We start from the raw sequence: 24215 nt of genomic DNA on the forward strand, positions 1-24215 counted from the left end.
ACCGATTAAAACCCATCACCATAACACGGACACACCCCTAACCGTGATGAAAACACGGCCTGAACCGTAATACAGTCAAGACTCGTCCCGACACCCACACGACATTCACTGTCGACCTCGTCCCGGCCGCCGAAACAAGCAAAGCCGAGGTCTCGGAGGCCTTCTCCTCCGGAGATTCCGGACCGCACGGTAACAGCGGCAGCGAAGCGGGCATTTCAGAAGATTCTCCAGAGGTTCCTCCGCGCTCTCACGTCTGTCTCCATCAAATCAGCATTGTGCTCGGATCCCTACTTAACAAGTAGCAGATATCCATCTCCAGAGAGGCCGCGCGCGCTGCGTCGCGCCGCCATTTTCTCCTCCTTTACTGGGACACCCTTCACCGTCACACTGACATAAAACTCTCTGAGACCCGTGCGGTAGCGCGATGCTGACTCACGTATCACTGCAAACCCGAAACATCCTTCACCATCTCTCTCAGTATCGCAGATTCGTCAGTCTCTTAAACGAATGCAGAGCGATCTCAGTCACCAGTTAACCGAGATGGAAACGAAGTACAGATCTGTTAACGAAACCAAGGCTAAAATATGTGAATTGTTGACCAGCAGAAGAGGTGAGGCACCATCCCCTTCTTTCACCCGCTCCTCATCACACGGTATGCATGGAGATAGGAAGCGTCACTCAGTGATTGACATCAGGAGTGTATGGTTATAGTATGAAGGGTGATTCACTCGATGTCTTACTCTGGCAATGTCTGACGGGAAAGTATGGATCCAGCTTCACTCTGTGTCTGACAGCGGGATTGTGTGATCGGACAGTGCACAGGGAGATTCACCCCATGTCTGACCCCTGAAGTGCGTTATCCACCGTGGAGACAGAGCTTCACTCTGAATCCGGGAGTGTGTGAGGGGACTTTACTCTGTGTCTGAATTCGGGATTGTGTGGTGGGATTGTGGAGAGAGAGGGACTGTATTTGATTCCAGGACTGTGTGAAGGGAGTGTACAGATGGACGTAAGGGGACGTAAGGAGGAAGTTTCACAATGTATCTGACCAAGGCCTTTTGTGACTGGACTTTGTGGAGCGATCTTAAATCTGATCTCTGACTAAGGGAATGTTTGAGGGGCTGTCTGGTGTGAGCTTCACTCTGTGGTTGACGCTTGGAGTGTGTGATGAGACGGTGTGAAAGGAGTAATACCCAGAATCTGACCACGGAAGAGTCCGTTTGGACGGTGTGCAGGAAACTTCACTCCACGTCTCACCACTGGAATGTGCGATGAGGCCATGGAGAGAGAGATTCACTGTGTCTGACACAGGCAGTGAGTGACGAGGCTTTGTAGAGAGAGCAAACTCTGTGTCTTACTCAGGATGTGTGTGATGGGACAATGTGGAGGGGAGCTTCAGTCCACGTTTAAGCCTGGGCATGTATGAAAGGCAGTGTGCAGGGAGCTTCACTCCACGTCTGACCCCGGGGGTGTATGAAAGACAGTGTGCAGGGAGCCTCACTCCACGTTTAAGCCTGGGCGTGTATGAAAGGCAGTTTGAAGGGAGCTTCACTCCACGTCTGACCCCGGGAGTGTATGAAAGACAGTGTGCAGGGAGCCTCACTCCACGTTTAAGCCTGGGCGTGTATGAAAGGCAGTTTGAAGGGAGCTTCACTCCACGTCTGACCCCGGGAGTGTATGAAAGACAGTGTGCAGGGAGCCTCACTCCACGTTTAAGCCTGGGCGTGTATGAAAGGCAGTTTGAAGGGAGCTTCACTCCACGTCTGACCCTTGGAGGTTGTGATGGGTCCCTGGAGAGAGAGAGACTCAGGCTGCGTCTGACAGTGTGAGGGTGTTATCGGACGGTGTGCAGGGAGTTTAAAACTGTGTCTCAACCCGTGTGTGCATGATGGGACTTTGTGTTTCGCACAGTGTGCGTGTGATGGAAAGCTATGGCGGGGGAGGGGTTCTGAGTGCGTTTGGTGGGGGTGTCACGTGTGTGCCTGGCGCCGGGAACGGTGACGCGTGTCTGGGTGGTGTTCCGCTCTGTGTCTGATACCAGGGGTGTGTGATAGGACGGTGCGGATGGAGACTCTCTCGTTTTCCGACCCCTGTATTGTGTGATGACATCGGATAGAAGGAGCATCACTCTGTGTCTGACCCCGGGAGTGGGCGGCGGGATGGTGCAGAGTGTGTTTAATTTCCTATCTGATCACGGGCGGGGGAATTGGGGTAGTGTGGAGGGAGGTTCACTTTGTGATTGTCGGCAGGACTGTGTGATGGGAGAGTGTACATGGAGCTTCACACCATGTTTCACCCGAGGAGTGTGAGATAGTGTGGGTTAGGGTTAGGGTCGTGTGTGATGGGACAGTGTGGAAGGAGCATCACTCTGTGTCTGACACCGGGAGAGTATGAAGGAACCGTGAGACAAGAGCTTAATTCTTCGTCATTCTCTGAAAGTGTGCGACGGGACATTTTGGATGGAACCCAAATTACTGTCTGCCCCGTCAGGAAGTGTGATTGAATAGACTGGCGGGACTTTCACTCTATAACTGTCTACGGGTGCCTGTGATGGGAGGGTGCCGAGGTAGTTTCATTGAGTGTCTGATGTTAGGAGTGCGTGATGGGACGCTGTGGAGGGAGATTGACTCTGTCTGATCCGGAAAGGGTGTGATGAGACGGTGCGGACGGTGCACACTGTTTTTCACCCTGCGCCTGTGCCATGGGAGAGTGAGAAAGAGCTTCACTCCATGTCCTTCTCCGGGTGTCAGTAATTGGACGGTGCTGAAGGAGCTACACTGTGTCTGATCCCTGGAGTTTGCGATTGGACACTGTCACAGTCGCCAAACTGTGTCTCAGCGAATGTGTGATGGGACGCTGTGGAGGGGAGTGAGAGAGAGAGAGAGAGAGAGAGAGAGAGAGAGAGAGAGAGAGAGAGAGAGAGAGGGAGAGAGATGCCCTCTGTGTCTGATACCGGGGGTGCACGATAGGTGAGTTTGGAGGGAACTTAATTCTGGATCCAAACCAGAGACTGTTGGGAAGGTGTGGGGAAAGCATCGCTCTGTTTCTGACACACCGGGTGTGTGATGGGTTGCTGTGGAACGAGCCTCACTTTCTGTTTGACTCCCTGAGTGTATCGGGGACGGGGTGGAGGAAGCCTGAATCTGTGCCTGACTGGAGAGTCTGTGATAGATGATGTAGAGGAAACTTCACTCTATGCCTGATCCTGTGAATCTGTGACGGGACGTTGTGGAGGGAACTTCATTCTGTGTCTCTCCCCAGGCGTGTGCGATAGGATGTGGTACCGGGTTCACTCTGTGTCTTGACTCCTGGAGTGAGTGATGGATGATTTGGGGAGGAATTCACTGTGCCTTAATCTGTGAATGTGCGATGGGATGATGTTGGGGGCGGAAAATTCCCTTTGTAACTGACCACAGTTGAACGTAGCGGTACCGCATGGCGTGAAATTCACTTCGTGAGTCACCCCGGATGTGTGTGATGGGAAAGTGTGCAGGGAGATTCACTCTGTGTCTCACTGTTCCTTGTTCGTGATTTCCAGAGCAAAACTGTTCCGAGAATTGGATCAGGAATAATGACCGGTGTTATTACGTCTCCACGCTTCAAACAGATTTCTCCAGAGCGATACAAGAATGTTCAAGCCGTGATTCAAGCCTGCTGGAAATCAATTCAAGGGATGAAGCGGTATGTGTCACAGCACGGGAAGATCCCACAATATCACAGGAATCATCACACACTCGCGGATTCAGGCACAGATTGAACACACAACATACACTCCAAGCAGACACTCGCGGGGTTTGACACAGAGTCAATCTCCCTCCACATCAACCCTTCACACACTCCCGGGGTCTGACACAGAGTGACTCTCCCTCCGCATCAACCCTTCATACACTCCCGTGTTCAGACACAGAGCGGTTCTCCCTCCATGCCGTGACGTCACGCATTCCCGCGGTCTGACACAAAGTGAAGCTCCCTTGAAACCTTCCCATCACATACTCCCGTGGTCAGACACAGACTGAAGTTCCCATCACACCGTCCCATCACACACTCTATGGTCAGACACTGAGTGTAGCTCCCTTCACACCGTCCCATCACACACTCCCGGGGTCAGACACAGAGTGAATCTCCCTCCACACCGTCCCATCACACACTCCCGTGGTCAGACACTGATTGAATCTCCCTCCGCACCGTCCCATCACACACTCCCGGGGTCAGACACTGAACGAATCTCCCTTCATACCGTCCCATCACACACTCCCGTGGTCAGGCACAGAGTGAATCTCTATCCACACCGTCCCATCACACACTCCCGGGGTCAGACACTGAACGAATCTCCCTTCACACCGTCCAATCACACAATCCTGGGGACAGACACAGAGTGATGCTCCCTTCACTCCGTCGCATCACAGATTCCTTTGGTTGTCATCTGAGAGAAGTTCCGTACATCGATTTCGATTCTTGGCATTGATCAAATAAATTTAATTTCACAGAGCTTTGTATTCCTCAATCTTGTGTGCAAAAACATTGAGTACTGGATTGGAAAATGCGAAGACGGGTAAGATTTGGACTGATGTGTGGGGTAAGAGTTGAGTATTCAGATAGTGCTGGCGGGATTATATGGGATTCGTTTACGGACTGAAGTGGTTTTGTAGGAAAAGGGAGGAGCATTGGGATTTGTCTGTAGACTGTACGCGTGTAGAGTGTAGGGTGATGCAGTGGGAACATTTTGGGGCCGACACGTGTCTGCCGGGGAAGCACAGGGCAGTGGGATTATTTCGGAAACTGGCATGGGGCAGCGGGGAGAGTTCAGTACACAGAGATTATTTTGGTATGACCCATGTCAGTGGGAGAGCGCTGTTCAGTGGGATCTTTTAGGAGATAGTCGCCGGGCTGTGTGGCGAGGGAGTAACAGCCGGATTAGTTCGGTGAATGACATAGATTTGACGGGCGAGAGTAGGACAACTGGTTTAGTTTGGAGACCAGTCCAGGGCGATGGGCACACAATGAATTAATGTGATCAGTTCGGAGGTAGTCACCGGGCTGTGAGGAGAGGGAGAAACAGCGTGATTCGTTTGCTAAATGACATAGATCTGAGGGAACAGAGCTGGGCAGGTGGATTAGACGGTGGAAGAGTGGGGGTTGTTCGCGGACTGAAACAGATCAGAGGGGAGAGGGTGGGCATGTTCGATTCGTATGGGGACTGACAGAGGACTGTGTTGAGGAAGCCGTTCGGTGGGATTTGTTTGGGGGATACGGGGCTGTGGGGAGACATTGGGTCATTGCCTTAGTTGGGGACTGACACAGGATTGTGGGTAGACATTGGGACCGTGATATCTGTCTGGGTACCAGCACCGGACCGTGGGGGACAGCGGTTGCGTGGGAGGAGTTTGCGGACTGACACAGTCTGTGAGGAGAGAGCAAAATCATGGGATTAGCTTGGGGACGGTCTCGGCTCGAGTTCTCTGCGGGAGCTGTTTGGTCTCTGTTGAAATTGTTTTCCCTCTTGAATAGGAATGTGAGCTCCGGTCTCCTGTACAAGGGGTCCTCTGGAACGTCCCCTTGCAGACTGTGTGATCTGACTTCAGACAGAAGGACTTACCCTTGCGATACTGATCAGAGTTTCATCTGCGAGAAGTGGGCACATTTGTTCCCGCATATTTCTGAAATGATCCAGGGTCTCTGTCAACAACCATTGGAGGCGACGTGAATCAAATGACTATCCCCAGTCTCCCCCTCACTCGCAGTCCCCGATCCTTCAAGATTCCCTGCCCACCCTTCTGCCCTTCCCTGCTACAACAATTCCTCCTCTTATCACAATCATATTGTCTCCACCAGACACCGACAAGCCTCTCTTGCTGTCTATCCCCTTCTTTCCCTCCATTCTCCCGTTCCGCTCTTTCTGCTCCCTCGATCCCACTCTTTCACCTCTCTCCCCGTCCATCCCCTTCTTAATCTCCATTCCCCCGTCCCGCTCTTTATACTCTCTCTACCATCAACTTTCACCACTCTCCCCGTCCATCCCCTTATTTCCCTACATTCCCCCGTCCCGCTCTTTCTGCTCCCTCTACCTATCATTATTTCCTTCGTACTTCATCCGCCCGCTTTTTTCTGCTCCCTTGATCCCACTCTTTCACCTCTCTCTCCCGTCCATCCCCTTCTTAATCTCCATTCCCCCGTCCCGCTCTTTATACTCTCTCTACCATCAACTTTCACCACTCTCCCCGTCCAACCACTTCTTTCCCTACATTCCCCCGTCCCGCTCTTTCTGCTCCCACTACCTATCATTATTTCCTTCGTACTTCATCCGCCCGCTTTTTTCTGCTCCCTCTACCCACCTCTTTCACCTCTCTCCCCGTCCATCCCCTTCTTTCCCTCCATTCCCCCGTCCCGCTCTATCTGCTCCCTCGATCCCACTCTTTCACCTCTCTCCCCGTCCATCCCCTTCTTTCCCTCCATTCCCCCGTCCCGCTCTGTCTGCTCCCTCTGCCCCCCTCTTTCACCTCTCTCCCTGTCCATCCCATTATTTCCCTCCGTTCCCCCGTACCGTTCTTTCTGCTCCCTCTATCCACCTCTTTCACCTCTCTCCCCGTCCATCCCCTTCCTTCCCTCCATACCCCCGTTCCGCTTTTTCTGCTCCCTCTGCCCCCCTCTTTCACTTCTCTCCCCGTCCACCCACTTCCTTCCCTCCATTCCCCCCTTCCGCTCTTTCTGCTCCCTCTACCTACCTTATTATCAACTCGTACTTCCTCCCCTTTATTTCCACATTCTCTCTTCGTCAACTATCACTGTTCCATCCTCTCGAACTCCCTCCTCACCCTTTCTGCCCCCTCCTCCTATCCCATTCTCCATCAGTGCTCGCATCCCCATTCTCCCCACGACACACCGACAAATCTCTGTCCCCATTGATCTCCGGATTTGTGGCATTTTCCTGCCCGTGCCGTTCTTCTCCACCCCCTGCCGCCTCGCCCTTTCTCCGCCGGCTCTTTGTCCTCTCCCTATGCAAACTCTTTTCCAGTCTTTGCTCCCTCTCTACCCTCTTTCTACCCCTCTCTCTGCCTTCTCTCTCCGTCTCACTGTACTCTCAGTGTTCATAATGTCCACTTTCTCCTTTCCACTCACTCTCACGTCAATCCTGTGCGGTCTGGTTCTTGATAACCCAAACCCCGGTGAAAGTTTGTGCCTATTTCCTCTGTCTGTGCCTCTCTTGGGTTATTGGACCTCTATAAGGTTACAAAACTAATCCAGGTAATAAAGTCCAAAATTTACTCCCTCTCTCCATAACCCTCAATTTCCTGCAATATCCCCCTAGAACTCCATGTACTTGTTTTTTCCAGTTCAGTGGCATTTTTCCTGAAGCATAAAGCCTCACCGACGCTTTGTCCCTCTGCAGCGTGATCTCCCGACTCCTGTGTTCAGTGTCCTGACCGGTGAAGGCCAGAGTGCCCAGTGTCCTGTCCTATCGGATATTTTTCACCAGAATCGCTATTTGATTTTTGCCCTGAAATGTATACGACATGCAATTTGTTCTTAAGCTTCATCAGTACGGCAAAAATATGTAGCGCTAATGTAAATTACAAACATTAATAAACAGGGCAAATATGTCGAGTGTCTGCTCGTGCGTTCAGAGACGTGATGGCGCAGGTTGAGAAGATGTTCCTGAATCTTTGTGTGTGGGTGTTAAGGCTCCTGCGAATCCTCCCTGATGGTAGTAACGAGAATTGAGCTTCTCCCGAGTGCGGAGAGGACTCAGCGATGGATGCCGCCTTCACGAGGCATCGCCTCTTGACAATGTCCGCGATGGTGGGGTGTGACCGTCAGAGTGGCGGCTGAGGCTGGAACCCTCTGTCGCCCGTTACTATTCTGTGCGTTGCAGCATCCGCACCCGGCGGCGATGCGGCTGGTCAGAAAGTTCCCCTCCGAACATCCATAGAATTTTCCTCATCTTCACTGAGAGAGCACATCCCCTCAAACTCCTAAAGCTGTGATCCCTTCCGAACGGAGACAGATCTGGATGTTGTTGAACCCAAATGCAGAGTCAGGTCTGGAATTAATTCAGACTCAGACTCGAAATGAACAAGCCGGCACCAACCCAAACCAAAGACGACATCTCCAGCAGTCGTACTGGAGACGGAACTCTTACGGTTTAGCAGTGGTTTTACATTCTAGTCTTCTCAAAATGACTGGGCAGAGGGAAGCTACACATAATATCTAAATCGCGAGTGTGTGATGGGTCGAGGAAGAAGAAATTTCTCGATATGCCTCTAACAGGGATAGAGAGACGGGACACTGTTGGAGGAGGTTTAATCAGGGAGATGGGACAGTGTGGAGAAAGCTACAACCCGTGTCTGACCCCTGGAGTGTGTGATGTGATGTTGTGGATGGAGCGTTGCTCAGTGTATGACTATCAGAGTCATCTACTCATAAAATTCTGTCATTAGGACTGGTTTCAATGAGAAACAATTAAAAAGCAATGCCACGAAGTTCTTTTATTTATTTGTTTGTTTGTTTGCTTGTTTGAACAGCGAGCAAGCGATGAAGCCGATTAATTAAGCAAGTGCAATAAATTATGACATTGTTTTTTTCAGTTAATCTATAGTTTGCTTCTTTATAATTGCACAGTTAGAGCAGTAGGGATGTCTGGCAAGAGAGTTGAATGTTTTCATTGCAGGGCATGGGACGGAAGAGAGACGTCCAGTCACACCGACGACGTCACCTGTGAGAATTGCATCCAGTTGGAGTTTCTCGCTGTCGGCGAAAACTATGGGGCGCCACACCGCTCCACCTTGCACAGCCACCTCATTTTCTCTCCCAGCGAGTAACTTCTCAGTATACACCTGAAATGCAGTGGACATAACACCTCAGAGGGTGGTTTGCATTAAAAAGGGGCAATGGTGCAGATTAAACTACAGTTGCAGGGGACTGAAAACCAGTTAGTGGAGTGGTTGTTGGGGCAGATGTTGGCAATTCCTCTGACAAAGTCAGGAAGCAAAATGTTGAGCCTGCTGGGACTCATGTTCTGAGTTGCGTACATTTCAATGCAGGAAGTATTGTAAGAAAGACAGATGAGATCAGGGTAGGGGCCAGCGACTGGAATTATGATATTGCAGTCGTTAGTGGGAGGTGGTTGAAGTCAGTGAGCTCAACATTCCGGATTTTGGTTGAGGAGGAAAGAATTCAAGGGAGATGGCTTTAACTGTCACATCAGATGCATTGACAATCACACGGGAAGAGGGGTTCAAGTGGCTGTTTCGCTCTGAGTCTGACAGACGTTTCGTTAAACCACAACCAATCAGGGAAGCAGATTCATCAGCAAAGACTAAAACACGTGAGACAGGAGCCACTGTTGATGCATTTGTTTTCAGTTTATTTATTGTTTCCTTCAATTAGAGCAGTAGGCCATGCCTGGCAGGAGAGTTAAATGCTCCTATTGCAGGACGTGGGTCGGTAGGGAGACCTCAGTGTCTCTGACGACTTCACCTGTGAGATGTTCATCATGATGCAGCTTCTCAGAATCGGCGTTAAGGGGTTGGAACTGGAACTGGATGAATTCGGGATCATTCCGGAAGCTGAGGGGTGATAGGGAGGGCATATTGGGAGGAAGTTAGACCTAATGTACAGATCACAGGAAACTGGGTGACAGTCAGGATGATGAAAGGGGTTAAACAGCCAGACCTAGGGTAGAGTGCACCTTGTGGCCAACCCACTCAATAACAGGTCTACCAACTTGTATACTTTTGGATGGGCGGAGGTGTGAAATGACAAATTAGAGGGAAGTATCTCAGGTCGGGTCTCTTGCAGTGGTTTTGCACTGTGGTTCAGAAGGAAACGGGGAGGGAGAGATGAGGAGAGCTGTGATGAGAGGGGATCTATTGATAGGGAATGAGAAAAGACGTTATGTGTGTGATAGAGAGATTACAGGATGGTATTTTGCCTCTAGTGCGTCAGGGACACTACCGCTCTGAGCGGGTCCTCAGCAATATTAAGTGGGAGGGTGAGCAGGCGAAGTTCGGTACGTGCTGATGTGGTCAGAAATAGGAAGGCAACACCGACTAACACTTGGCTAAGGTGTCGAGGTATGAATGAGGGCTTCTGATGTTTGGAACTTTGGGTTCTTTTCTTAGGAAGGTGTGATCAGTGCATGAGACCTGTTTCAATATAATCCGAGTTGAATTTTCATTCAATCTTACATGAATAGTCATGAATGCAGCCAGACGAAAAAGCGTTACTGCAGGACCAAGGTGCAGAAACACCTATAATATATGAGGCTTAAAAGGCCACAACGCAGCTTGAGTCCCGGGGTCCACAGGATGCGACCGAAATCTGGATTAGACACAAACAAAGGTTGTCTTCTCCCTAGCGAACACTAGAGGGCGGCACATACACCTGCCTGTAGGCTGCGCCACAGCGCTCCCACGTGGCGCAACCCGTTCATTTTCTCCGCCAGCGAGCAAATCTCACTGTTTACACCTGGACTTGACTGGAACTCATGTTCCAGCGGGAAATTCTGTCATTAAAGAGGAGGAGGGGTGGGGATTGAATCAGAGATGCAGGGGAATGAAAAATAGAATGTCGAAACAAATAGCGGAGTGTTTGTTGAGCTAGATGGGGTTAAGACGACAGACAAAGTGAGGAAGGCAAAGATTGAGCCTGCAGTTAGTCATGTTCTGAGCTGCCCCTGTTTCTCTGCAGGAAGTATTGTAGGAAAGACCAATGAGCTCAGGGCAGGGGTCAATGGCTGGAATTATGATAGTGTAGACAGCAGCGAGACGGCGTTTCAGGTCTGGCAGGAGCATCCGCTCAACATTCCCGGTATCGGGTGTATTAGTCGTGATGAAGCAGGAAGTATTTAAAGTCGTGTGGCGGCTTTACAGGTCGCATGAGAATCATTGACAAACTCAGGGAGAGAGGGGTTCATGTGCCTCTTTGACAGGGACGTTAATGTGCAGGGAATGCAGGGAGATGGTTGTTGTGCAGTCAGAAGTGATTTACTCAATTGGTATATCACAGCATTGTGGGCCGAAGGGTCTGATCTGTTAGGTGATTTTCGTTCACTGCTCTGCAAGAGGGGCAAAATACAGAATTCAACTCAACGAGTGGGTAGACAATGGGGTGTGTTATATCAAAGACTTCGACGATAGATTTTTAACCACGGAGTACTAGAACTTCACAAACAGCATAGGCAGTGAGCGAGCCACACAGCGTCACTGTGACACCTGCAAACCCGTCACCATGACATGGACACAGCCCCGACCGGACTCTAGAGCTAAGCGACTCTAAACCGTGACACCCAAACGCATCTCGCCATGACGATCTGCGTAACAGGGTTGGAACTGGAACTGGATGAACTCGGAAAACATTCGGAAAGCCGTGGGGGTGACAGGGAGGACATTTAGAGAGGTAATTTCACCCAGGGTGTAGGATACAGGAAACTGGGTGACAGACTGGAAGGAGAAAGTGGTTAAACAGCCAGAAGCAGTGCAGAGACCCCTTGTGGCCAACCCGCTCAATAACAGGTAACCCCCTTGGATACATCTGGATGGGAGGGGAGAGGTGCAAATGACCAAGCAGTGGATAGTCTCACTGGTCAGGTCTCTGGCACTGAGTATGGTTCTGTGGCTCAGCAGGGAGGCGGGTGAAATCTGACGAGTTGTATCGATAGGGTTCTCAGTGTTAGTGCAACGGAAAAAAAATACTATGGACGAGAACGAGATTCCTCGATGGTATGCGGTCACAATCGTCACCAGTGTATAGGAGGCAAAAGGGACTCTGTTCTCCAAAGTCATGTGTGTGCAGGTGTGTCCAAAATTAGAAAATTAGAAACACACACACACACACACACATTTATGCAGCTTGAGACACCTTGGGCATTTTTAATGTCACTGCATTACACAATTGTTCATAAAACAGTTTGTGAACTGGGGGGCAGCACAGTCTCCTGCCTGGAGACCGCGCCACACCGCAGCACCTTGCTCAGCTCCTTCATTTCCTCTCTCATAAACAATTTTCTCAGTTTGTACCTAAACTGGAATCGAACTAATATCCCAGCGGCATGGTTTGCTATTAGAAGGGAGAGTGGTGGTATAAACTAGAGTTTCAGGGACATGTAAACAAGAACGCCATTACAGATAGTTGAGTGGTTGTTTACAGAAGTCTCAGCAACAGTCAAGAAGCAAAAGGTTGAGCCTGCTGGGACTCATGTTCTGAGCTGCGTACGTTTCAATGCAGGAAGTATTGTTGGAAGGGCAGTTGCGCTCAGGTCAGGGGTCAACGCCTCTGAGCTGGACACAGCAGATATTAGTGAGTCTTGATTGCAGGTGGGACAGTACCGTTTGCATAAGCTATGAACGAGGCACACAACCCTCACTGTGACACGGAGATGTTATTCAATGGGACACTGAAAGTGTTTCGGCCACAACCTACATCTGGCATTAACACATCGTGACACTGACACACTGACAGGCTCTGCACCACAACGGGATCTCACCACTCAACGATACCAACACAGAGTCAGGCCCTGCACTGTAACTCGAATACAGTCCTCCCCGTATGCATAACACCCTCCCTCTCCAAAATCACACACCGACTCCGTCACCCTACTCCTACACCATTCCCAGTCACCGTCACACAGACTGCAGTACACCACTCCCGTCTCCGTTACCCATCACTAGCCTACAAGCAACCTCGTCTCCGTGACCCACACCCTATCCTGCACACTTCGCCGTCTCCATCATCGCGTACGTACCCATACGCCCCGCCCCTCCCTGATACACTCCACCCGCTAAAAGCTCCCTATCTACGTGGCCCAACCCCACTCTCCTCCCACTCTGAGTCACAGGCAATTGTGGGGAGAATGAGGGAGAGATGATGGCTGGTGTTTCACCTCACCCGCACCATGGATATCGATCGCCAGGATCTGAATCTCTCCACAACTCTGCATGCACAGGCCGGTCATGTTCTTCCACTCCACTTGCATCAGTGTTTGCATTCTCACCACCCTTTCCTTGGCCTCCTCTCTCCTCCCCTTCCTTCCTCTAACGGCAGCACACAGTCCGCTCACACACACACACACCATCTCCCAGAGACACACACGATTCAAGACTACTGGAAAGCCGCAAATTTGGGTATTGGTGAGTGGGGAGAACGGAGGAGGGAGAGTGTTTCGTACTTTTGCTGACTCCGGTAGGGTGTGCTGCGTTGGTGCGGGAGGTACTTCAGATGTCTGACCCCGGGAGAGTGATGGGATAATATTTAAGGAGCTTCGCTGGTTATCCGACACAGGAACTGTGCGGTTGGACGGTATGGACGGAGCTTCACTCTGTGTGTGACCCGGAGTGTGGTCTGAAACAATTTGCAGGAAGTTGCACTCTGTGTATGATCCCGGGGGGTTGTGATGGATCGTTGCGGAGGGAGCGTTACTCAGGGTCTGTTTCCAGGAGTGTGCGATGGGATTTTATTTAGTGATTTTCGCTCTGTCTGTGATTTCAGGCCATGGTTCAGTCGATTTCGGCTTTTAACCAGACTGCAATCAGATAGAGTGATCAAGAAAATGGTGCCACACACGTTCTACTCTAACGGCTGAATCTGAACACCCTTTCTGTGGCCCCACTCTCCACCCCTTCCTACCTCTTTTCACAGCACACCCTTCCTTCTCTATGATTCGTTTTTAATAATATATTTTACTGAAGCAACCAGCACAATATAGAATACATAATGGATTACATTTTCCTCCATTTTGCTTTTGGATCTTACCCCAAACAAGCCACCCCTCACCCGCCCTCCCCGACCATACAATGGTAGCTAATGTATTTACAATACAACACTTCACAAATACAAGTACGGACATTTCACAACCACAACCCCACACTAATTGAAGACAAAGTCCCACACACATCTACAACATCTCAGATGATCCAGAATACACTCATATTACAATTCATCAACCACCCTGTGAGGTAAACCATATGCATGCTAAAAGGGAAGCAACTTCCCAAGTACAATCAAATACACTCAACTAGTAGGTAGTTCCTTATGACTCCCAAAATATGACAAGAAAGGAATCCATTTCGAATAGAACTTTCTCACAGACACCCTCTGAGTGAATTTAATATTTCCTAATTTCAGAAAAATAAACATTACGCCCTCTAACCAAGCAGCAGCAGATGGGGGAGTGGCAGATTTCCAGACCAGCAAGATTCTCCACCGGGCCAAAAGCGATGTAAGTGAAATGATATCCGACTGGTTTGCATTTAAACCAAAAGCATCATCTGCCTCAACAAATACAGCTAAAAGCGAGCAAGGTCTCAGTGTCACCCTCAAAACCACATTGATAATTTTAAAAACCAGTGCCCAGTAGCTATCAAGCCGAGGGCAAGACCAAAATGCATGAACTAAATCAGCTGGAGAGAAGGAACAACTGTCACAGCCAGCGTCTGTCCCAGGGTATATGTCAGCACGTCTGGCTTCACTTAAATGTACTGTTTAAAACTTTAAATTGTATGAGCCCGAGTCTAGCACATGATGAAATGGAATGAATCCTATTCAGTGTATTTGTCCAATATTCCTCAGCCGGATCCACAGCAAGGTCATCCTCCCAGCTAATCGTAGTTTTGTTTAGATCTTGAACTCCCAAATACATCAGCTGAGAGTACAGAGCAGTGATCAGCCATTTAGTATTAAAGCTAAGAGTGAGTTTGTCCCACAACATAGCAGGTGGTAGATCAGGAAAAGAGGGAAATTATTCCTTGACAAAGTGGACAATCTGCAGGTATTGAAAATAAAATGATTATACGCAAGGCCATATTTACTGCCCAGGTTACCAAAGCTATTAAATATATTATCAGTGCCCAAATCCTTAATGCGCATAAGAGCGTTCAAAATCCCATTGTTTAAAAACTGACTCGAGTGTGGATGGAAGAAATAGATGGTTTCTGTGAAAGGGACACAACACTGAACTGATGCGAAAATTGATTAAACATTTTGAGGGTGAAGAGCACGACCGGGTTAGATGTAAATTGAGAGGATTTCAATGACAATGTTCTATGACCCCTCTCCTAACACCTTGAAATAATTTAGTTGACTTAAGTGCAATAGAAAGAGGCTCAACTGCAATTGCAAAAAGATTCTGTGATTCTTAAGTTGGTGAGTGAGCAGCTCTACCTCCTGGTCCATATATGTACCATGAAATCAAGATGTATGTGAATGTTGTTCTGCATAGTGAGGTCAGGGATTCAGCTATTAAATTAAAGGACAGAACCACCACCCGTCCCAGTGTGCCCAGACCAAGGAAGACCAGACAGTTTAGCACGTGGCTCAAGCTACGATGCAGGTGGGACGACTTCAAAATTCATTGTGTTTATCCCAGGGAAGGTGGGATCTGCATAGAAGAGATGGAAGGCAGTTTACAAATGAACTGGAGAGGAACTGATATCCTAGTGGGATGTTTGTCAGTACTGTGCATGACAGATTTGGGAGAGCATTTGAACTGCAGATGCAGGGGGTTGGGATTCAGACTTCGAGAGCAGATAACAGAGTCGATATAGAGACAGATATTGTTAAGACTTCAGAAAAAGTCAGGAATCAAAAGGTTGTGCATCATGTGACTGCTGCCCTGCTCTCCGTGTATATCAATGCAGGAAGCTTCTAAGATGCGCAGTTGAGCTCAGGGCATGAACCAACACAGTGAATATGATATTGTGAACATTATTGAGAATAGGGTGTAGGAGGAGCAAGCAGGACAGCGCGATATTTCGGGATTCCATATATTAGACACAAAGGGGCACAATACAGGCCCTTCAACCCTCAAAGCTGCGCCTAACATGTCCCTACCTTAGAAATTACTAGGCTTACCCATAGTCCTCTATTTCTCTAAGCTCCATGTACCTATACTTAAGTCTCTTAAAAGAGACTATTGTATCAGTCTCCACCACCGTTACCGGCAGCCCATTCCACACACTCCCCACTCAATGCATAAAACCCCTACCCCTGACATCTTCTGTGTACCTAGTCCCCAGCACCTTAAACCTGTGTCCTCTTATGGCAACTATTTCAGCCCTGGGGAAAAAAAAACAAACAAAACCTCTGACTATTCACAAGATCAATGCCTCTTATCATCTCATACACCTCTATCAGATATCATCTCCTCCTCCTTCGCTCCAAGGGGAAAAGGCCGAGATAACTCAACATGTTTTCATCAGAGATGCTTCCCATCCAGTCAATTTTTACTTAATTTATCTTTTTATTGAAATTCATCATCAAACAAACATTTCCATAAGACGTATTTCAGATAATGTACATATATATCATATATGCCAGAAATATGATATATGCCAGAAATTTCCGCATAATATTTATCTGAGGAAAGATCTTATAGAAAATAGATGAAATGAAGATCAAGCAAAAGGAGGAAACGATGTACAAGTAGGGAGTGATCTTTTTTTTACCACATATTCATTGTTTTGTGAGAATAAAATCAGGCCTATGAGGTGTTACGTAGTTAAACCATTTCCCACAGTATGAACCAAATTGTTCCAACTGATGATTAACAGATGCTCTTATCCTCACCATTTTGTAAAAGTCCATTGTAATTTCCATCCATGCATTTAAGTTTGGGCTCTCCTGTGATAACCATTTCATAGTATGAGTATTTTTACCAGCCACCAGCAGTTTATTCATTAAATATTTATCTCTATTCAACAATCCATGAGGTACACACTGGTGAGGCGACCAGAACTGAGCACAGTACTCCGTGGGGTCTGACCAGTGTCCAAAGTAGCTGCAACGTTAACTCTCGGCTCCTAAATTCAACTCCACAGTTTTTGAAGCCCAAAGCACCGTATGCCCTCTTAACCACAGAGTCAACCAGCGCAGCTGCTTTGAGCGTCCCGTTGACTCGAACCCCAAGATCCCTCTGATCTTCCACACTACCAAGAGTCTTGTCATTAGTATTATACTCTGCCATAATATTTGACCAACCAAAATTAAGCACTTCTCTCTTATCTGGGTTGAACTCCATCTGCTATTTCTCAGTCCAGTTTTGCATCCTATCAATGTCCCGCTGTAACTTCCGAGAGCCCTCCACACTATCCACAACACCTCCAAACTTTGTGTCATCAGCACACTTACTAACCCATCGCTCCACTTCCTCATCCAGGTCACGAAGAGAAAGGGTCCCAGAACAGATACTTGAGGCACTTCACTGGTGACCGACGACAATGCAGAATATGACCCGTCTACAACCACACTTTACGTTCTGTGGGAAAGCCAGTTCTGTATACACAAAGTCAGTCCTGTTGGATCCCATGCCTCCTTCCTTTCTCAATAAGCCTGGAATGGGGTACTTTAACACATGCCTTGCTGAAATCCATATACATTACATCAATTGTTCTTTCTTCAGCTGTGGAAATGAGGTAATGAAGAATAAAAATGTATGGGTATGATATTGGAGCTACATTGTAGACTTGCGAACAGTCTGCTGGATTATGAGGAACAGATCTGCAGAGAGATGGCAGACTGTCAGAACCATAAAACCATAGAACATTAGGGGTAATCTTTAGGGGTAAACATTGGGAGAATTCAGGGTTAAGTTTTTTTACACAGAGGGTTGTGAGTGCCTGGAATGACTTGCCAGCACTGGTGGTGGAGGCGTAAACATTAGGGGTGTTTAAGAGCCTCTTGGAAAGGCACAGGGATGAAAGAAAATTGGACGGTTTTGGGGTAGTGTGAGTTTAGTACATTTTTAAGGATTAAATCGGTCGGCACAACATGGATGGCTGAAAGGCCTCTACTGTGCTTTAGTGTTCTATGGTTCTATTGTTCTATTACATTACAGAAACAGGCCTTTAGGCCCTTTCTGTCTGTGCCGAAACATTTTTATGCCAAGTCTCACTGACCTTCACCTGGATAATATCCCTCCATACACCTCTCATTCATCTACTTGTCCACGTTATTCTTAAATGTCAAAAGTGAGCACGAATTTACCACTTCATCTGGCAGCTCATTCTACAGTCCAACCACGCTCTGTGTGTAGAAACCTCCCCTAATGTTCCCTTTAAACTTTCCCCCCTTCACCCTTAAAGCCTGTCCTCTGACTTTTTCCTCCCCTCGCCTCAGATTAAAAAGCCTGCTTGCATTCACCCTATCTATGCCCATCATAATTTTATCTACTTCTGTCAAATCTCCTCTCATTCTTTTACACTCTATGCAATAAATTCATTACCTATTCAACCTTTTTCTGTAACTCAGTTTCTCAAGACCCGGCAAGTTCCTTGTAAAGCTTCTCTGCACTCCTTCACACGTATTCAAAACTTCCTGTAAGTTGGTGACCAAAACTGCACACAATACACCAATGCCTTGTACAACCTCCCACTAACGTTCCAACTCTTAAACACAATACTTTGATTTATAAAGGCCAATGTACCAAAGTTCTCTTTACGGCCCTGTCTACCTGTGAAGCCACGTTTACGGTTTTTTTAACATAGAATAGTACAGCACATTAACGGCCGTTCGGCAAACAATGTTGTGCCGACCCACAAACCCTACCTCCCATATAAACTCCCACCTTAAATTCCTCCATAAAACTGTCTAGAAGTATCTTAAACTTCACCAGTGTATCTGCCTCCACCATTGAGTCAGGCAGTGCATTCCACGCACCAGCAACTCTCTGAGTTAAAAATCTTCCTCTAATATCCCCCTTGAAATTCCCTCTTCTTACCTTAAATCCATGTCCTCTTGTACTGAGCAGTGGTGCCCTGGGGAAGAGGCGCTGGATGTCCACTCTGTCTATTCCTCCAAAAATTCCTCTTAATTCCTTATTATCTGTATTCCCAGATCCCTCTGTTCTTCTGCACTCCACTGTGCCTGCGATTTACCTTGTATGTTATACCTTGGTTTGTCCTTTCAAAGCGCAATACCTCATACCTGTCTGTATTAAGCTCCATCTGACATTTTTCAGGCTTTTTTTCCCAGCTGGTCGAAAATCCTCTGCAAACTTTGGAAACCGTTCCCACTGCCAACTACATCTTCAGTCTTTGTATTGTCAGGAAATTTGCTGATCCATTTTACCACATTATCATCCAGATGACAAGCAGCAATGGACCGAGCTCTGGTCCCTGTGCACACTACTAGTCACAGGCCTCCACTCAGAGACACAATCCTCCATTACCACTCTCTGGCTTCTCCCATTGAGCCAATGTCTAATCCAATTTACTACCTCCTAAGGTATAAGTAGCGAATGAATCTTCCTAACTAGCTTCCCATGAGGGACATTGTCAAAGGGTTTACTGAAGTTCATATAGACAACATCCACTGCCTTCGCTTCTTACACTTTCCTGGTAACCTCCTCGAAAAATTCCAATAGGTTTGAAAAACATGACCTACCACAAACAAAGCCATGTCGACTCTCCCTAATAAGCCCCTGTCTATTCAAATGCTTGTAGATGATATATCTTAGTCATCCTTCCAATAATTTACCTACTACAGACGTCAGATTTACCGGCCTATTATTTCGGTGATTACTTTTAGAGCCTTTTTTAAACAACGAAACAACATGAGCTCTCCTCCAATCCTCCGGCACCTCACCCGCAGATACCGGCATTTTAAGTATATCTGGCAGATGGCTCCTGCAATCTCAACAGTTGTGTCCTTCGTCCGAGGGAGTACCCTATCAGGTCCCGGGGATTTATCCATTCTGATTTGCCTCACGTTAGCAAGCACCTTCTCCTCTTTAATCACTGTAGTATCCAAGACCTCACTATTTCTTTGCCTTATTTCCATTGACTCCATGTCAGTTTACTCAGTTAACACAGACGCAAAAATAAAAGCATTTAAGAACTCCCCCATTTATTTTGGCTCCATACAAAGCCTACTATCTGATCTTCAAGAGGACCAATTTTAAACCTTACAATCCGTTTGTTCTTAATACACCTGTAGAAGCTCTTACGGTTATCCTTCACCTTGACTGCCAAAACTGTCTTCTTTTAGCCCTCCTGATTTCTTTCTTAAAGTGTTTTTTGCACCTTCTGTACTCGTCAAGCAACTTATCTGCTCCCTGTTTCCTATATATGATATATATCTCTCTTCTTCTTTATCAGAGTTCCAATATCCCTTGAGAACCAAGGTTCCTTATTCTTATTCACTTTTCTTTTATTCCTGACAGGAACATACAAACTGAGAAATCTGATGGCCACACACTCACCAATCATACCCTTTCCAGAGAACAACCTGACCCAATCCAAATGTTTAGATCATTTCTCATTACTTCAGATATGGACTTTTTCCAGTTTAGAACCTAAACCCGAGGACCAGATCTACATGGTGAAGTTCAAACTAAAGGCGTTATCTTGACTGGAAACAAACTGTTCCCCGACTCACACTTCCGTCACCTGTCCCAACTTGTTTCCTCACAGGTGATCTAATATTGCAACCTCTCTAGTTGGTACTTCTTTCTATTGATTTGGAAAAGTTTCCTAAGCACATTTTATAAACTCTCGACCTGTAACAGTATGGGAGCCCCAATCAATATGTGGAAAAATAAAATCCCCAACTATCACAGCCTTATGATTCCTGCAGCTGTCTGCGATCTCTCTGCAGATTTGCTTATCTAATTCCCGCTGACTATTGGGTGGTCTATAATACATCCTGATTAATGTGGTCATACCCTTATTGTTTCTCAGCTCCGCCCTAATGGCCTTGGTAAACAAACCCTCTAATCTACCCTGCCTGAGCACTGCTGCAGCATTTTCCCTGTTAGCAATACCACTCTGCCCCCCTCCCCAACACAGACCCTTCATCCCTCTGCCTCTATCACGTCTGAAACATCGGAACTCTGGAACACTGAGCTGCCAGTCCTGCCCCTCCTGCAGCCAAGTTTCAGTAATGGCGAGACAGTCGTAATTCTATGTGTCAATCCACGCCCTCAGCTCGTCAGCCTTTCCCACAATACCCCTAGCATTGAAATCGACTCACCTCAGATTATTACCGCCACACGCAACCCTTCTATTTGTGACTTTGCATGAATAATTAGCATCATTTATTTTCACCCCCTCTCCACCATCTAGTCTGGCGCTCAATCGCCCACCCCTGCAAATCTGGTTTAAAAGCTCCCCAGTAGCACTAAAAAAACCCTGCAAGGATATTAGTCAACTTGTAATTTAGTTGTAACCCACCTTTCTTTTACAGGACCCAACTGCCCCAGAAGAGTGCACAAGTATCCTGAAATCTGTAACTCTGCCCCTAGACCAGTTCCTCAGTCATGTGTTCATCCTCCAGAGCATCCTACTTTTACACACTCTGGCATTATTCTCATCTTGACATTACCCCCCTCGAGGTCCTGCTTTTTAACTTCCTACCAAGCTCTCTATACGCACCGTTCAGGACCTCCTCACTTTCTCCCATTGTCATTGGTACCGATGTGTACCATGACATCTGGCTGATCACCCTCCCATTTCAGAATGCTGACCACGCGATCCACATGCCCTTTCGTCTTCCCTCGCCTGACGGTAACACAATTATCTGTGCCCTGCTACTTTGGCGGAACAACCTCCCTGAAAGTATTATCTATAAACTCCTCATTCTCCCGAATGATCCGGAGGTAGTCCAGATTCTGCTCCAGATCCGTAAAGCGGTTTGTTAGGAGCTAAGCTTCAGCTGAATGCACTTCCCGCAGGTGTCGCTGTCAGGGACACCAGAGGTCTCCCTGACTTCTCACATCCTGCAACCGGAGCATTCTCACATCCTGTCCGGCATTCTGTCTGTTCTAAGCGAACAAAATAAAACATACCGGAACCTCCCCTCGCCTCTGGCTGCTCACGCCGAAGCCTGTTGAGCCAATGCCGTGCCACTCTGCTCATTCTTATTCCACTGCCCGCTCTCAACGCTGGACGCTAAAAAAAAAACAAAGTTGGCGCATACGTCACGCGCCTGCGCAGTCTAGTCTCATTTCCCCGTGCAGTGAAAAACAGGAGTTCTCTCCGAGCTGCCTTTACTCCTTTACTCTCAGCCTCTTGCTTCATTTTAAAATAAATGTTATGCTTCATTGCTAGAGGGATTCATTTTAAGTACAGGGAGGTTATTCTGCAACTGCACAGGGCAGTGATGAGGGCGCACCTGGAGTACTGCATGCAGTTCCTGTCTCCTGACTTGAGAAGGCATGTACTGATTTTGAATGTGGTGCAGAGGAGTATCTCCATGTTAATTGCAGAGATGAGCGGGTTAGACTATGAGGAGTTATTTAATTTCCTGCGACTCCATTCACTGGATTTCAGAATATGAGAGAAGATTGTATAGAAACTGACAAAATATGAAATGTGATCGATAAAATAGAGCCAGGAAAAGTTGTCTCTAATATCAAAAAATGCCCTAGATGAGGAAGTACAGGGATGAGTTATCAGGTTTACTGGTGATACATAGGTTGGAGGTGTTGAGGATGGTGTGGAGGGATTTTTTGCTTTTAATGTTTTCTGTTTAATGAAACTATAACTGGGGGACACTGCCAAAAATCTTACCATTAATAATATATTCTGCCATCATATTTGACTCTCAAAATTAACTACATCACACTTCTACGGGTTGAACTTCATCTGCCACTTCTCAGCCCTGTTTTGTAACATATCAACATCACGCGGAAAGCACTGAGAGCCCTACGCACTATCAAAAACATCTCCAACCTTAGTTTAATCAGCAAACTTGCTAATCCATCCCTCCACTTCCTCTTCCCGATCATTTTAATAGGGCAAACAACATTTCAACCTCTATCTTATCTATCCCCTTCCATGGTGATAAAGGGCATTATGTAAACTTAGTAGTTTCTGATGTAGAAACATGTCGGACACAACTTTCCGAGCCGAAGGGCCTGTATTTTGCTGTAGGTTTTCGGTTTTGCTATATTTCTCCTGAAGTCAAAAAACATCTCTTTTGTTTTGTTCACATTAAGAGACAGGTTGTTGAATCTGTATCAGACTGTTGACCACTCCACCTCCTCTCTGTTAGCTGAGTTGTCACTATAAGCTGACTCACCGTGATACCAACACATCCCCTCACATAAAAAAGGACACTAAAACGTTTTGTAATTATATAAAGCGAAAGGGGAGGTTGGAGGTGTTTATGAAGGGAAAGGGTTAATGGAGACGGGGAAGAGTGTGTCAGTGCTTCGAGGCAGGGCGAGTTGATCCACTGGTGTCACGGTGAAAGACGAGTCGCTGTCACGGTGGGGTGTGTGGCTGTGTCACCGTAAGCGCATTGGCAGTGTCCAAATGCAGGCGCTGGCGCCCGGTCCCATTCACAGTGTGGACTCCCGAGCCTTGTGCACCAAAGTCCCTCTCTCCTTCAAATCTTCTCACTATTCACAGCACAATCCGTTCCCTTTTCCAATGAGGTTAATCAGCGCTTGGGATCCAATTTTCCAAGTACATCTTTGCCAGCACACAGCTTGTCCAAAGCCTAAATATTATCGCGTCACAATCCCGGGGTAGGACATGTGAAGTACCTCCCGCTACATCGCAGCACACTCCACTGGAGTCAGAAACAGTGCGCAGTTCCCTCCCTTCCCCGGTCTCCCCACTCACCAATACCCAGCACTTCGGCGTTCCAGTGCTCTCGAACTGTGTGTGACTCTCGGAGATGGAGTGTGTGTGTGTGACTGGATGATGTGCTGATGGAAGAGGGAAGAAGGGGAGGAGAGATGAGGCCAGGGAAGTGTGGTGAGATTGCTGCCACTGATTCAAGTGGTACTGGAACCAGACGGCCGGTCTGTGCATGCGTAGTTGTGGAGACGCTCAGGACCTGGTGACAGATACACGGCGGAAGGCAGGGGGTGAAGCAACAGACGTCGTCTCTCCCTCATAGTCCCCACAACTGCAAGTGAACGCAGTAAGGGAGGCGAATGGGGCAGAAACCGAGATGGGGATAGTTTTAGGGGATTGAGGAGGTAATGGAGACGTGGGAGGTGCCCCAGGAAGGTCGGGGATAAGGGAGACGGGCGTGTGCAACGGAGGGAATAGGTCACGGAGTCGTGGTAGCCTGTAAGTGGGCGAGGCTGAATGAAAGTGAATCGGTGTTGTGTAAGGAGTGTGTTACCGAGACAGGGAGTAGTGCAGGAGAAGGAGAGGTTGACGAAGACGGGTTCGGGTTTCAATGATGGGGTGGGTCACGCGGACGGGGAGGGCCGTAGTGAATGTTGGGCATGCGCCAGATGGAGAAAGTGTGCAGGGAAGTTTCTGTGTCAC

General features: G+C 47.8%; 1 protein-coding gene across 1 annotated transcript in view; it reads right to left on the reverse strand.

Moving 5' to 3' along the window:
* Window positions 1-8710: 8710 nt before the first annotated feature.
* The window catches only part of LOC132387021 (uncharacterized), a gene marked incomplete at its 3' end in the record, with an annotated part of 44018 nt that continues 28513 nt past the window's right edge, over window positions 8711-24215 (reverse strand). The window contains exons 8-9 of the mRNA XM_059959385.1: window positions 10379-10501; window positions 8711-8831 (exon numbers count right to left, since the gene is read on the reverse strand). Coding sequence (XP_059815368.1) covers window positions 8711-8831; window positions 10379-10501 — 244 coding nt within the window. The remainder of the gene's footprint in view (window positions 8832-10378; window positions 10502-24215) is intronic.

This window comes from Hypanus sabinus, unplaced genomic scaffold (genome assembly GCF_030144855.1).
Source record: "Hypanus sabinus isolate sHypSab1 unplaced genomic scaffold, sHypSab1.hap1 scaffold_1486, whole genome shotgun sequence".
Taxonomy (NCBI): Eukaryota; Metazoa; Chordata; class Chondrichthyes; order Myliobatiformes; family Dasyatidae; genus Hypanus; species Hypanus sabinus.